General features: G+C 44.0%; 1 protein-coding gene across 1 annotated transcript in view; it reads right to left on the bottom strand.

The window, feature by feature from the left end:
• LOC139411278 (mitogen-activated protein kinase 8 interacting protein 1b) overlaps positions 1-15,806 on the bottom strand; it is a 127,176-nt gene that overhangs the window by 29,510 nt on the left and 81,860 nt on the right. Inside the window, exon 5 of the mRNA XM_071157348.1 lies at positions 239-320. Within this exon, the coding sequence (XP_071013449.1) occupies positions 239-320 (82 nt within the window). The remainder of the gene's footprint in view (positions 1-238; positions 321-15,806) is intronic.

The raw sequence follows: 15,806 nt of genomic DNA, 5'->3' as shown, positions 1-15,806 counted from the left end.
TTTTACATATACTGTAGTTCAGAGAGGCCATTCTAATTCTCTCACAGACAGATTTTGGACAATGTTACAATGGATGAAAGGAAATATGTTTATAGTTCTAGGGGCAGTGGTTGATTCTGCAGTCACTGCTTTGTTAAAATCTACTAAATCAGCAAAATCAGCAACCCCCCAAAAGATTAAAACTGGTGGTACGAGCCAGCATTCTCATGTAAAGTGAAGTGGTGGTGGAACAGCTCACCTGTTTTGAGGGGGGAGGATGAGAGCGAGACCTTCTCCTGCCAGCTGTACTTCTTACCAAATGAGTTGTTGTTTAATGTGTCCTGAAAGGGCAAGATAGAACGGTAAAAAAAAGACAGAGAGATGAAGCGAGAGAGAATGACACGGCAAAAGAGAGGGAATGGAGAGATTGTGAGCGAGAGAGATTTGGATGCACAAAGTCAATGTACACAATCTCTTTCTCTACCCTGCCTCTCTCTCATTCACTGACTCACTCACTTTCACACAGACAAAGCTTTTATTCTGTTGAATGACCAGGGAGTCTTTTGTCTGTGCTCCGTGGTGTGCATTTAAAGGGACCCAATGTCCCTTTTCCAAGCTTGTGAAACACAAGCTGGGGGGCCAACAGCTCCCCTGTCTTACATCCAGAACCCCCACTGATTCCCCCCATCTGGTTTGGTGTAAAATATCTCTCTCTCTCTCTCTCTCTCTCTCTCTCTCTCTCTCTCAAACATTTAATTTTATGGCTATATGTGCTTGTCTCCACTCCGCTCCAACTGGGAGTAGTTAAATAAATTTAAAAAAGGCGTTGCCCATTATCCCAGGTGCATTTATACCTGTGTTCTCAGTTTGTCTGTTGCCAGTTAGTCTTGTCTTGTCAAGCCTACCAGCGTGTTTTTTATTACTCCTATTTCCTTGAGTTTTCTAGTTTTCCCGTTATTTGATCAATCTGCCTGCCCTGAGCCTGCCTGCCACTCTGTACCTTTCGGGCTCCTTCCTGGCCTACGGTCCCCTTGCCTGCCCCCTGTTTACATAGTAAACGTCCGTTATACTGAAAGATTATTGGAATCTCTGTGTGTAGCCGGACAGGTAGGATGACTGACAATAGTGAAGGTAAACAGGCGGTCATGGGTCAGGTGACTGAGAGGAATGGAGGAGACTGAGGCAGGAATTTACTGGATAGTATATTTTCCTGGATATTTTGTGTGTGCTGCATAACAAAGGAAACAGAATAACATGTATCAAATAAAATTCATATTCACAAAAGTGAAATCATAACAATCATTCTCATTACTAACAGAATTAGGTAATTCAGCAAATTCAGTTCAATAGGAATTCAATACGAAGCATGATTGAGTCATTTAGGATCATAAGGGTTCATCATAATCATGAGAATGCAAATACATTGATAAGGTATCAATTATTCAATCAATTAATCAATTTAGGAAATAATAATTACGTTTCATACTATATACATATTAATGGCTTAATTGGCCAGTGATGATCTGTAGGGCCGTTGATTTGTGGATGCACAGAATATCTGGATTAGATGGAGTTGGGGGAGAGAAAGCAGAGAGGTCATTGTGGTAATTGTGTTTCTTGTGTGTCTTGGGGGTCTGTTTGTGTTTGTGAACAGAATCCCAGGACCAGCTTCCTTACGGCACTCTTCTCCAAGTTCATCTCTCTGTTCATTTAATGCATGTACAGAAGAATTAGTCCAATTCCCACTAATTATCAAAATCCAGAAAAGAGCCGTGAACAGGCATACCTACTCCGCCATGACCTCCGGATGAGGTCCTCGGTGTCCTACACCGCCTCGAAGCCACTCGAGAGGTTTCACCTCCAACTAGTGGAGGGCCTCCTACCACGAGTCGTCTCAGCAAGCCAGCCACCCAACCTACCCAGCAGTCCGCCCAGGGAGGCAATGCCCTGCTGTCCCTCCCAGACAAGTATGATGGGACTCCGGGACTCCATCCAAATGCCGTGGCTTCCTACTCCAGTACTCCCTCTATTTCGGCCATCAGATGGGAGCCCCCACCACGAGAGGTCCAAGGTTGCCACAGTCATTTCCCTGCTGACCAGGCAGGCGTTAGAGTGAGCTACAGCCATCTGGGAGAGAGGCGAGAAAGAGCTGGGTTTCTTCGAGAGGTTCATGGCTATGTTCAGGGCAGTCTTCGACAATCCACCAGAGGTCAGAGAGGGAGGTGAGCAACTATTCCAACTCCAACAGGGAGCCCAGACTGCTACTGAGTACACCCTCACCTTCCGGTACGTGGCAGCCTCCAGCGGATGGAATGAACCGGTGCTCTACACCCTATTTTGTATAGAGGACTACACAAGGAGGTCCAAACAGCCAGGAGTGGCACCAGCTTCAGCTGTGTCCGATGCTTCCCAACCCAGGGTCCACTGGGGCAGAGGGCCAAACCCTTCCTAGGTTCCATGTCATTTGAGAGTCCTGTAAGTGCCCTCCAGCCCATAATTTTGTCCTCCTGTATTGTTGGCCCCATGTTTTGGGATGTAGATGTAAACATATGCCATGCTCTGGAGGAGGAACCCGCACCTGCTACATGCTCTCCTGAGCACATCTATGTCCCCACAGGTGGTAAGAGACCTGGGCACACACATCCCTCGCCGCTGGACATCCAGCTTTCACCTGTACCATTCAATCCATCTCTGCAAAGTACTGGTGGCTTACCATGGCACAGGTCATCGCCCGCTTTTTCAACTCCTACTCTGTATATGCCCAAACCAAATCTCCCAAACTCGGCCTTGGTCCCTTCTGTCCATAGATTTCTTACTGATCTCCATCCATCTGGATGGTTTCACCATGGTTGTTGTGGACAACCGTTTTATCCTCTCTGGTCTCCTTACCACCCTCCAGGTCGCTGAGGCACTGTTCCAGAAGGTCTTCCGGTACTATGGCCTTCCGGAGGACTTGATCTCTGACCATGGTCACCAATTCTCGTTGCGGGTATGGAGAGCCTTCATGGAGAAGCTGGGGGCCATGGCCAGCCTCACATCCAGGTACTGGCCTCAGTCCAACGGGCAGGTGGAGAAGACCAACCAGGAGCTGGGGAGGTTCCTTAGAAGTCACTGCCAGGCAGGCAGGGGGAGTGTGCCCAGTTCCTTCCCTGGGCGGAGTATGCCCAGAACTCACTTTGTCACTCCTCCACTGGGCTGACTCCCTTCCAGTACATCCTGGGATATCAGCGGGCCTGTTAGTTTTTCTTTAAGAATCCCTCCTGTTCTCCACTCATTACCTGTATTAAACCTCTTACTTCTACCCCCTCCTTTTTTGAAAATTCTGTTAAAAATCGCGCAACTTTTCAGCGTCCTGCTACTCATGCCAGGAATATAGTATATGCATATGATTAGTATGTGTGGATAGAAAACACTCTGAAGTTTATAAAACTGGTTAAATCACGGCTGTGACTATAACAGATCGTGTGTTTCATTGAAAAACGCAAGAAAAACTGCTCTCTGAAAGCAAAAAATAATTTCCATAAGTCACTTCCACCAGTTGTTAAAAGAGAACAGAATTTAATGGGAATCTGCCTGCAATTCATACAAATTCCGCACGATGGCGCCATTGTCCTAATTTTCAATTGAATTAATTGTTGGAAAATCCATCTATCTGACCTCCATTTTCCCAGTCTTCACCCGGATGCAGTTGAGGGAGATATCAGATGGCATTGTTTTTGAAGTGAAGACCTATTGAAGAGACATCGCCCTGTAATCATTTTGATAGATTATAAACGTTTACTAATACCTAAAGTTGGATTACAAAAGGATTTCGAAGTGTTTTGTGAAAGTTTATCGTTGACTTTTTTAATTTTAAAAAATTACGCAGCGTTTAAAAACGATGATTTTTTCTGAATGACACAACTTCCATACAAAGCTATTTTGGGTATATATGGACCGATTTAAACGAAAAAAAGACCCAATAGTGATGTTTATGGGGCATATAGGAGTGCCAAGAAAGAAGCTCGTCTAAGGTAATGAATGTTTTATATTTTATTTCTGCGTTTTGGGTAGCGCCGGCTATCGCAAAATCTGTTGTTTACGTGTCGAGCTGGCATTTTGGGGGGTGCATGCTATCAGATAATAGCTTCTGATGCTTCGCCGAAAAGCATTTTAAAAATCTGACTTGCTGGCTAGGTTCACAACGAGTGTAGCTTTAATTCAATACCCTGCTTGTGAATTTTGATCAAAGATTGAGTTGTAACGAGTACATTTAGCATTTAGCGTAGCGCATTTGCATTTCCAGGGGCATACTTGGGACGTCTGCGTGTCAAGTATTCTCAAGAAGTTAACTGCACCTGTTTGAACTCGTTACCTGTATAAAAGACACCTGTCCACACACTCAATCAAACAGACTCCAACCTCTCCACAATGGTCAAGACCAGAGAGCTGTGTAAGGACATCAGGGCTAAAATTGTAGACCTGCACAAGGCTGGGATGGGCTATAGGACTATTGGCAAGCAGCTTGGTGAGAAGGCAGCAACCCTTGGCGCAATTATTAGAAAATGGAAGAAGTTCAAGATGACGGTCAATCACCCTCGGTCTGGGGCTCCATGCAAGATCTCACCTCGTGGGGCATCAATGATCCTGAGGAAGGTGAGGGATTAGCCCAGAACTACACGGCAGGACCTGGTCAACGACCTGAAGAGAGCTGGGACCACAGTCTCAAAGAAAACCATTAGTAACACACTATGCCGTCATGGATTAAAATCCTGCAGTGCACGCAAGGTCCCCCTGCTCAAGCCAGCGCATGTCCAGGCCCGTCTGAAGTTTGCCAATGACCATCTGGATGATCCAGAGGAGGAATGGGAGAAGGTCATGTGGTCTGATGAGACAAAAATAGAGCTTTTTGGTCTAAACTCCACTCGCCGTGTTTGGAGGAAGAAGAAGGATGAGTACAACCCCAAGAACACCATCCCACCCGTGAGGCATGGAAGTGGAAACATCCTTCTTTGGGGATGCTTTTCTGCAAAGGGGACAGGACGACTGCACCATATTGAGGGGAGGATGGATGGGGCCATGTATCGCGAGATCTTGGCCAACAACCTCCTTCCCTCAGTAAGAGCATTGAAGATGGGTCGTGGCTGGGTCTTCCAGCATGGCAACGACCCGGAACACACAGCCAGGGCAAGTAAGGAGTGGCTCTGTAAGGAGCATCTCAAGGTCCTGGAGTGGCCTAGCCAGTGTCCAGACCTGAACCCAATAGAAAATGTTTGGAGGTAGCTGAAAGTCCATATTGCCCAGCGACAGCCCCGAAACCTGAAGGATCTGGAGAAGGTCTGTAATGGAGGAGTGGGCCAAAATCCCTGCTGCAGTGTGTGCAAACCCGGTCAAGAACTACAGGAAAAGTATGATCTCTGTAATTGCAAACAAAGGTTTCTGTACCAAATATTAAGTTCTGCTTTTCTGATGGATCAAATACTTATGTTGTGCAATAAAATGCAAATTAATTACTTAAAAATCATACAATGTAATTTTCTGAATTTTTGGAGTTAATACAGGTAATGAGTGGAGAACAGGAGGGCTTCTTAAAGAAAATCTAACAGGTTGGTAGGTGATCAAATACATATGTCATGCAATAAAATGCTAATTATATTCTTAAAAATCATACAATGTGATTTTCTGCAGTTTTGTTTTAGATTCCGTCTCTCACAGTTGAAGTGTACCTATGATAAAAAAATTACAGACGTCTACATGCTTTGTAAGTATGAAAACCTGCAAAATCGGCAGTGTATCAAATACTTGTTCTCCCCACTGTAGATGGGACCCCCGCCTATGCCGTCAGGTCCCTATTCTACTCCTGACATCGTGGGGGTGGGCTTCATTTCCTGGTGGACTGAGAGGGGAACGGTCCAGAGAAGCGCTGTTCCAGTGGGCCACATCCTGGACCCCAACATTGGCCGGGATTTCCATCTCCGCCGTTCGGACCAGCCTGCTCCTCGCCCCTTTGGGGTCATTCTCCCGGCCAGCGTCGTCCTGCAGCTGGAGCCGCGAGTCAGGGGGGTGGGTACTGTTACTGTACTTTTTTGTTTATCTGCCTTGTTCATGTTTATTAAACTCACCTTCTGCACCTACTTCCTGATTCCAAGCATATACATTACATCAATAACGAAATTTGAAAATACTCTGGATACATTCAGTAACATAATAAGAATATTAATTTACATTTTGGAGTAGGTGCAAGATAAAAACATTTACAGTTTGAGTTAGAGGTCTAAACGGTGTCTACGTGTGGCCACACACCTCTCCAAACTGTGCATAGTTCCTAAGTAATTTCAATGCACTTTAAAACTCAAAGAAAATAAAGTTGCTCTCCTAGCTTTGCCATTGACGAACTGAAGCAAGTACACCTCTATTTTTTTTTTTGTAACACAGCCCTGCATCCACACCATCATACAATCAAAAAAAGTTTCATTATAAATTGCAATCTTGACAGGTTATTCTATTGCCAACATGGCAACAAGTTATAAAGTAATATTTTATAGCGTTAGGCTTTCAAAAGGCAAACATATTGTAATTTTGGTGCGCATTTAATGGAGTCATGAGTACATTCAAGTGTGAGTATGAAGTGCACATTTGGACTCTTGGGTTTGTAGTTTGCTTGTATAACATCAAAGCAGTATTTATTATAATCCTCATCCTCTTTCAGAACACATACACTCCTCTTGCTTTACAGCATTCCCCTCACCCTGTGCAAAAGTTTCCCAAGTAGCAGAAGGGATGGGGACATCTTCTTGTTGTGCATGCTGCTCAATTTATAATGAATGTCAGTCAAAACCCATACAGCGCTGTGAAGTGGAGAACCTGAGCTCTGATAGCATGTTACTGTACGGCCACTGCATTCCAATTTAAGCGCTCAATCACAAAATCTGCCATTTTCAACCGGGATACGGATAACAGGGGCTGTGAGTGGGAAGGGATACTGTGTTATCACTGATCTAATAGCACAGCCAGATTACCTGGATTGCAGTTGAGAGTACAATAAAAGTACCTAGTGCAAGTGATAAACGCTATTCGAGATTCTACGCAGATTAATATAGCAATTGTGAAGATCTCCACAGACCTCCGACCTTTGCATGTTATCTTGAACGACGCATATAAGGCCCTGCCCCGCCCCCCTTTCGGAAAAGCCGACCACGACTCCATTTTGTTGATCCCTGCCTACAGACAGAAACTAAAACAAGAGGCTCCCACGCTGAGGTCTGTCCAACGCTGGTCCGACCAAGCTGACTCCACACTCCAAGACTGCTTCCATCACGTGGACTGGGAGATGTTTCGTATTGCGTCAGATAACAACATTGACGAATACGCTGATTCGGTGTGCGAGTTCATTAGAACGTGCGTTGAAGATGTCGTTCCCATAGCAACGATTAAAACATTCCCTAACCAGAAACCGTGGATTGATGGCAGCATTCGTGTGAAACTGAAAGCACGAACCACTGCTTTTAATCAGGGCAAGGTGTCTGGTAACATGACCGAATACAAACAGTGCAGCTATTCCCTCCGCAAGGCTATCAAACAAGCTAAGCGCCAGTACAGAGACAAAGTAGAATCTCAATTCAACGGCTCAGACACAAGAGGCATGTGGCAGGGTCTACAGTCAATCACGGACTACAGGAAGAAATCCAGCCCAGTCACGGACCAGGATGTCTTGCTCCCAGGCAGACTAAATAACTTTTTTGCCCGCTTTGAGGACAATACAGTGCCACTGACACGGCCTGCAACGAAAACATGCGGTCTCTCCTTCACTGCAGCCGAGGTGAGTAAGACATTTAAACGTGTTAACCCTCGCAAGGCTGCAGGCCCAGACGGCATCCCCAGCCGCGCCCTCAGAGCATGCGCAGACCAGCTGGCCGGTGTGTTTACGGACATATTCAATCAATCCCTATACCAGTCTGCTGTTCCCACATGCTTCAAGAGGGCCACCATTGTTCCTGTTCCCAAGAAAGCTAAGGTAACTGAGCTAAACGACTACCGCCCCGTAGCACTCACATCCGTCATCATGAAGTGCTTTGAGAGACTAGTCAAGGACCATATCACCTCCACCCTACCTGACACCCTAGACCCACTCCAATTTGCTTACCGCCCAAATAGGTCCACAGACGATGCAATCTCAACCACACTGCACACTGCCCTAACCCATCTGGACAAGAAGAATACCTATGTGAGAATGCTGTTCATCGACTACAGCTCGGCATTCAACACCATAGTACCCTCCAAGCTCGTCATCAAGCTCGAGACCCTGGGTCTCGACCCCACCCTGTGCAACTGGGTACTGGACTTCCTGACGGGCCGCCCCCAGGTGGTGAGGGTAGGCAACAACATCTCCTCCCCAGTGATCCTCAACACTGGGGCCCCACAAGGGTGCGTTCTGAGCCCTCTCCTGTACTCCCTGTTCACCCACGACTGCGTGGCCACGCACGCCTCCAACTCAATCATCAAGTTTGCGGACGACACAACAGTGGTAGGCTTGATTACCAACACCGACGAGACGGCCTACAGGGAGGAGGTGAGGGCCCTCGGAGTGTGGTGTCTGGAAAATAACCTCACACTCAACGTCAACAAAACTAAGGAGATGATTGTGGACTTCAGGAAACAGCAGAGGGAACACCCCCCTATCCACATCGATGGAACAGTAGTGGAGAGGGTAGCAAGTTTTAAGTTCCTCGGCATACACATCACAGACAAACTGGATTGGTCCACTCACACAGACAGCATCGTGAAGAAGGCGCAGCAGCGCCTCTTCAACCTCAGGAGGCTGAAGAAATTCGGCTTGTCACCAAAAGCACTCACAAACTTCTACAGATGCAAAATCGAGAGCATCCTGGCGGGCTGTATCACCGCCTGGTATGGCAACTGCACCGCCCTCAATCGTAAGGCTCTCCAGAGGGTAGTGAGGTCTGCACAACGCATCACCGGGGGCAAACTACCTGCCCTCCAGGACACCTACACCACCCGATGTCACAGGAAGGCCATAAAGATCATCAAGGACATCAACCACCCGAGCCACTGCCTGTTCACCCCGCTATCATCCAGAAGGCGAGGTCAGTACAGGTGCATCAAAGCTGGGACCGAGAGACTGAAAAACATCTTCTGTCTCAAGGCCATCTCAAGGCCATCAGACTGTTAAACAGCCACCACTAACAGTGGCTGCTGCCAACACACTGACACTGACTCAACTCCAGCCACTTTAATAATGTGAATTGATGGGAAATGATGTAAATATATCACTAGCCACTTTAAACAATGCTACCTTATATAATGTTACTTACCCTACATAATTCATCTCATATGCATACGTATATACTGTACTCTATATCATCGACTGTATCCTTATGTAATACATGTATCACTAGCCACTTTAAACTATGCCACTTTGTTTACATACTCATCTCATTTGTACATACTGTACTCGATACCATCTACTGTATCTTGCCTATGCTGCTCTGTACCATCACTCATTCATATATCCTTATGTACATATTCTTTATCCCCTTACACTGTGTACAAGACAGTAGTTTTGGAATTGTTAGTTAGATTACTTGTTATTACTGCATTGTCGGAACTAGAAGCACAAGCATTTCGCTACACTCGCATTAACATCTGCTAACCATGTGTATGTGACAAATACAATTTGTTTTGATTTGATTTGATTTGATTTGAACATGCATGCTTTCTATGATTACATACGAAGACATTATAGTCACAGTAACCTCAATGTGGCAATGGATGTGTTGATAATTTTAAGGTTGAATAAATACTGTTATATTTGAAGATAGGCTATTTTCTGTATTACAAAAGTAATAACAATGCAAATATCAGTATATTTATTTAAAGTGCACTTAAAGTATAATTGAGTCCAACATATCAATTATACATTGGTAGACAAACTGGAATTAAAGACAGACTAAGTCAGTGGGAGAGATAGAACTATCCAAACAGAATATTTTTGTACATCTACTTCAAATGTTGATATTTGGTTGGACTGACAAAGCACAATTTAATACCCAGTTTGTCTACGAACACATAATTTATATGTTGGATTCATATCTCCACCCCAAAATATAAGTATAAGTTTCTAGTTATGACTTATAAAGTATTGATACATTTCATTTGCTCTGTTAAACCTACCCTTTGAAATGACTTTGACAGCAACAGTGAATCTTTCTAGTTATTAAGCAATCTCTCAATAATCTTCCTTATGATAGCATATTGGTAGTGTTCAGTAACAAATAACAAAGCCAAGCATTGCTGGGCCTGGTTAAAACCCTGGTTAAAACCAAATGGATAGCTGTAGATATACACTGCTCAAAAAAATAAAGGGAACACTAAAATAACACATCCTAGATCTGAATGAATGAAATATTTTTATTAAATACTTTTTTCTTTACATAGTTGAATGTGCTGACAACAAAATCACACAAACATTATCAATGGAAATCAAATTTATCAACCCATGGAGGTCTGGATTTGGAGTCACACTCAAAATTAAAGTGGAAAACCACACTACAGGCTGATCCAACTTTGATGTAATGTCCTTAAAACAAGTCAAAATGAAGCTCAGTAGTCACGTGCCTGTATGACCTCCCTACAACGCCTAGGCATGCTCCTGATGAGGTGGCGGATGGTCTCCTGAGGGATCTCCTCCCAGACCTGGACTAAAGCATCCGCCAACTCCTGGACAGTCTGTGGTGCAACGTGGCGTTGGTGGATGGAGCGAGACATGATGTCCCAGATGTGCTCAATTGGATTCAGGTCTGGGGAACGGGCGGGCCAGTCCATAGCATCAATGCCTTCCTCTTGCAGGAACTGCTGACACACTCCAGCCACATGAGGTCTAGCATTGTCTTGCATTAGGAGGAACCCAGGGCCAACCGCACCAGCATATGGTCTCACAAGGGGTCTGAGGATCTCATCTCGGTACCTAATGACAGTCAGGCTAACTCTGGCGAGCACATAGAGGGCTATGCGGCCCCCCAAAGAAATGCCACCCCACACCATGACTGACCCACCGCCAAACCGGTCAAGCTGGAGGATGTTGCAGGCAGCAGAACGTTCTCCACGGCGTCTCCAGACTGTCACGTCTGTCACATGTGCTCAGTGTGAACCTGCTTTCATCTGGAGAATTTTCCAAAATTGGTGTTCTCTGGCAAATGCCAAATGTCCTGCACGGTGTTGGGCTGTAAGCACAACCCCCACCTGTGGACGTCGGGCCCTCATACCACCCTCTTGGAGTCTGTTTCTGACCGTTTGAGCAGACACATGCGCATTTGGGGCCTGCTGGAGGTAATTTTGCAGGGCTCTGGCAGTGCTCCTCCTGCTCCTCCTTGCACAAAGGCAGAGGTAGCGGTCCTGCTGCTGGGTTGTTGCCCTCCTACGGCCTCCTCCACGTCTCCTGATGTACTGGCCTGTCTCCTGGTAGCGCCTCCATGCTCTGGACACTACGCTGACAGACACAGCAAACCTTCTTGCCACAGCTCGCATTGATGTGCCATCCTGGATGAGCTGCACTACCTGAGCCACTTCTGTGGGTTGTAGACTTCGTCTCATGCTACCACTAGAGTGAAAGCACCGCCAGCATTCAAAAGTGACCAAAACATCAGCTAGGAAGCATAGGAACTGGTGGTCTGTGGTCACCACCTGCAGAACCACTCCTTTATTGGGGGTGTTTTGCTAATTGCCTATAATTTCCACCTGTTGTCTATTCCACTTTCTTCTTGCCACTCTTCCATAAAGGCCAGATTTGTGCATTATACGACTGATTGTTGTCCTATGGACAGAGTCTCCCACCTCAGCTGTAGATCTCTGCAGTTCATCCAGAGTGATCATGGGTCCCTTGGCTGCATCTCTGATCAGTATTCTCCTTGTGTGAGCTGAAAGTTTAGAGGGACGGCCAGGTCTTGGTAGATTTGCAGTGGTCTGATACTCCTTCCATTTCAATATTATCGCTTGCACAGTGCTCCTTGGGATGTTTAAAGCTTGGGAAATATTTTTGTATCCAAATCCGGCTTTAAACTTCTTCACAACAATATCTCGGTCCTGCCTGGTGTGTTCCTTGTTCTTCATGATGCTCTCTGCGCTTTTAACGGACCTCTGAGACTATCACAGTGCAGGTGCATTTATACGGAGTCTTGATTACACACAGGTGGATTGTATTTATCATCATTAGTCATTTAGGTCAACATTGGATCATTCAGAGATCCTCACTGAACTTCTGGAGAGAGTTTGCTGCACTGAAAGTAAAGGGGCTGAATAATTTTGCACGCCCAATTTTTCAGTTTTTGATTTGTTAAAAAAGTTTGAAATATCCAATAAATGTCGTTCCACTTCATGATTGTGTCCCACTTGTTGTTGATTCTTCACAAAAAAATACAGTTACATATCTTTATGTTTGAAGCCTGAAATGTGGCAAAAGGTCGCAAAGTTCAAGGGGGCCGAATACTTTCGCAAGGCACTGTATGTGTGTGTCAGAAACCTTGATGACTAACCATAGGATGGCTAGCTTGGGCTATATTCTATCAGATCCGTGCTAGCCGACATCCGCATAACAGTTGTTTTTGAGGTGTCAGAGGTGGGTAATTGTCTAATTACCCACAATTCCAGTGGGTGAGACGTTTACAAACCCTAAATTGACTGTGCCTTTAAACAGCTTGGAAAATTCCAGAGAATGTTGTCATGGCTTTAGAAGCTTCTGATTGGCTAATTTATATCATTTGAGTCAATTAGAGGTGTGCCTGTGGATGTATGTCAAGGGCTACCTTCAAACTCAGTGCCTCTTCGCTTGACATCATGGGAAAATCCCCCAAAAATCAGCTGTAGACCTCCACAAGTCTGGTTCATCCTTGGAAGCAATTTCCAAACGCCTGAAGGTACCACGTTCATCTGTACAAACAATAGTACGCAAGTATAAATACAATGGACCACACAGCCGTCATACCGCTTAGGAAGGAGACACTTTCTGTCTCCTAGAGATGAATGCACTTTGGTGCGAAAAGTGCAAATCAATCCCAGAAGAACAGCAAAGGAACGTGTGAATATGCTGGAGGAAACAGGTACAAAAGTATCTATATCCACACTAAAACGAGTCCTATATCGACATAACCTGAAAGGCCGCTCAACAAGGAAGAAGCCACTGCTCCAAAACCGTTGTAAAAAAGCCAGACTACGGTTTGCAACTGCACATGGGGACAAAGATTGTACTTTTTGGAGAAATGTCCTCTGGTGTGATGAAACAAAAATAGAATTGTTTGACCAGGATTATGTTTGGAGGAAAAAGGGGGAGGCTTGCAAGCCAAAGAATACCATCCCAACCGTGAAGCACGGGGGTGGAAGCATCATGTTGTGGGGGTGCTTTGCTGCAGGAGGGACTGGTGCACTTCTCAAAATAGATGGCATCATGAGGCAGGAAAATTATGTGGATATATTGAAGCAACATCTCAAGACATCAGTCAGGAAGTTAAAGCTTGGTCACAAATGGGTCTTCCAAATGGACAATGACCCCAAGCATACTTCCAAAGTTGTGGCAAAATGGCTTAAGGACAACAAAGTCAAGGTATTGTAGTGCCCATCACAAAGCCCTGACCTCAATCCCATAGAAAATGTGTGGGCAGAACTGAAAAAATATGTGCGAGCAAAGGAGACCTACAAACCTGACTCAGTTACACCAGCTCTGTCAGGAGGAATGGGCCAAATTTCACCCAACTTATTGTGGGAAGCTTGTGGAAGGCTACCTAAAATATTTCACCCAAGTTAAACAATTTAAAGGCAATGCTACCAAATGCTAATTGAGTTTATGTAAACTTCTGACCCACTGGGAATGTGATGAAAGAAATAGAAGCTGAAATATATAATTCTCTCTACTATTATTCTGACATTTCACATTCTTAAAATAAAGTGGTGATCCTAACTGACCTAAGACAGGGAATTCTTACTAGGATTAAATGTCAGGAATTGTAAAAAACTGAGTTTAAATTGATTTGGCTAAGATGTATGTAAACTTCCAACTTCAACTGTACAATGAATCAATAGAATCACTAGATTAAAGACCCACTTTGTAGAATTTAGATATGCAATTTTATGGTTTCCAAAATGTCTAAAATTGTATTTTTTTATTTCACCTTTTTTTAACCAGGTGGGCTATTTGAGAACAAGTTCTCATTTGCAACTGCGACAATGCCATGATGAAGAAAAGCAGTTCGACACATACAAGAACACAGAGTTAAACATTGAATAAGCAAACATACAATCAATAATACAGTAGGAAAATCTATATACAGCATGTGCAAATGAGGTAGGTTAAGAGAGGTAAGGCAATAAATAGGCCATGGTGGCAAAGTAATTACACTATAGCAATTAAAAACACTGGAATGGTAGGATGTGCAGCGGATGAATGTGCAAGTTGAGATCCTTGGGTGCAAAGCAGCAAGATAAATAAATATATAAATACAGTATGGGGATGAGGTAGATTGGATGGGCTATTTACAGATGAGCTATGTACAGGTGCAATGATTTGTGAGCTGCTCTGACAGCTGGTGCTTAAAGTTAGTAAGGGAGGTAAGAGTCTCCAGCTTCAGAGAGTTTTGCAGTTTGATCCAGTCATTGGCAGCAGAGAACTGGAAGGAGAGGCGGCCAAATTAAGAAGTGGCTTTGGGGGTGACCAGTGAGATATACCTGCAGGAGCGTGTGCTACAGGTGGGTGCTGCTATAGTGACCAGTGAGCTGAGATAAGGCAGGGCTTTACCTAGCAGAGACTTGTAGATAACCTGGAGCCAGTGGGTTTGGCGACAAGTATTCAGTTTGTAACACAACAAGCAAGGTAATGGTTGTATTCTCAGCTGTCTTTACAAAACCAAAGGTAACATTGAAGAAAAACTAACCCTGCAGAAATATTGGACATAGAAAGGATCTTATCAGATTTGCTTTCAATAAGAACATATATTTGTTTTGCTAAGTCTTTATTTATACATGATATATTTTCAATCTTATAGATACAGGCAGACAAACATTGCCTTCAAAAAGTATTCACACCACTTGAATTTTTCCAACTCTAGATTTTGTGTAAGTGGCCTATTCACAATACCCCTTATGGGCAATGTTTGTCTGCCTGTATCTATGTAAAAGTTACTTTATGTAAAAGTGGTATAATGTTTTTAAGAAGCAGTGTCACATAATCATGATGATGCACAATAGAAATCCTATATCTTGAAATCTTTACTGTTGATATGCAAAACATTTTGAGACTGTATCAACAGTGGACTAATGGAGAAAATACCATAAGATAGTCATTGATTGGACTTTTCCTTAAGGGCCTATATATTTTCAATATTTTGTTCACATTCAATCTAATCACAACGTTGGACATCTTTTCCTTATCTTTCTGGCTGCCCGCCCCCTTCCCTTCTATGTTCAAGCTTGTGTACTTGTCATATACACATGACATACAGTAGATGGAGTACACAATGGAATATAATTCTAACCTGCAGGTTCAACTCTTGACAATGCAACAACAATAGAACAAATAAGTAGCTAAATGAATGTGAAGCTCAATGAAGTAATTTCAATAACCCTGCAAAAACCTAATATATATATATAAAACCTAATATATATTTTACAAATGTTACATAGCCTATATGGAAATATCATACATAAGCCAAACATGTTTACCTAGAATGAAATAGGTTATAAGATTGACTTCGTTGTCAGTTCTACCACCTCAACATTGCCCATTTTAAGCAGGGTTAAATACAATAACTATATATGAATCGACAAAGCCATCGATCACATGACAC

This window comes from Oncorhynchus clarkii, chromosome 6 (genome assembly GCF_045791955.1).
Source record: "Oncorhynchus clarkii lewisi isolate Uvic-CL-2024 chromosome 6, UVic_Ocla_1.0, whole genome shotgun sequence".
Classification (NCBI taxonomy): domain Eukaryota; kingdom Metazoa; phylum Chordata; class Actinopteri; order Salmoniformes; family Salmonidae; genus Oncorhynchus; species Oncorhynchus clarkii.
This window is presented reverse-complemented; position numbering and strand designations above follow the sequence as displayed.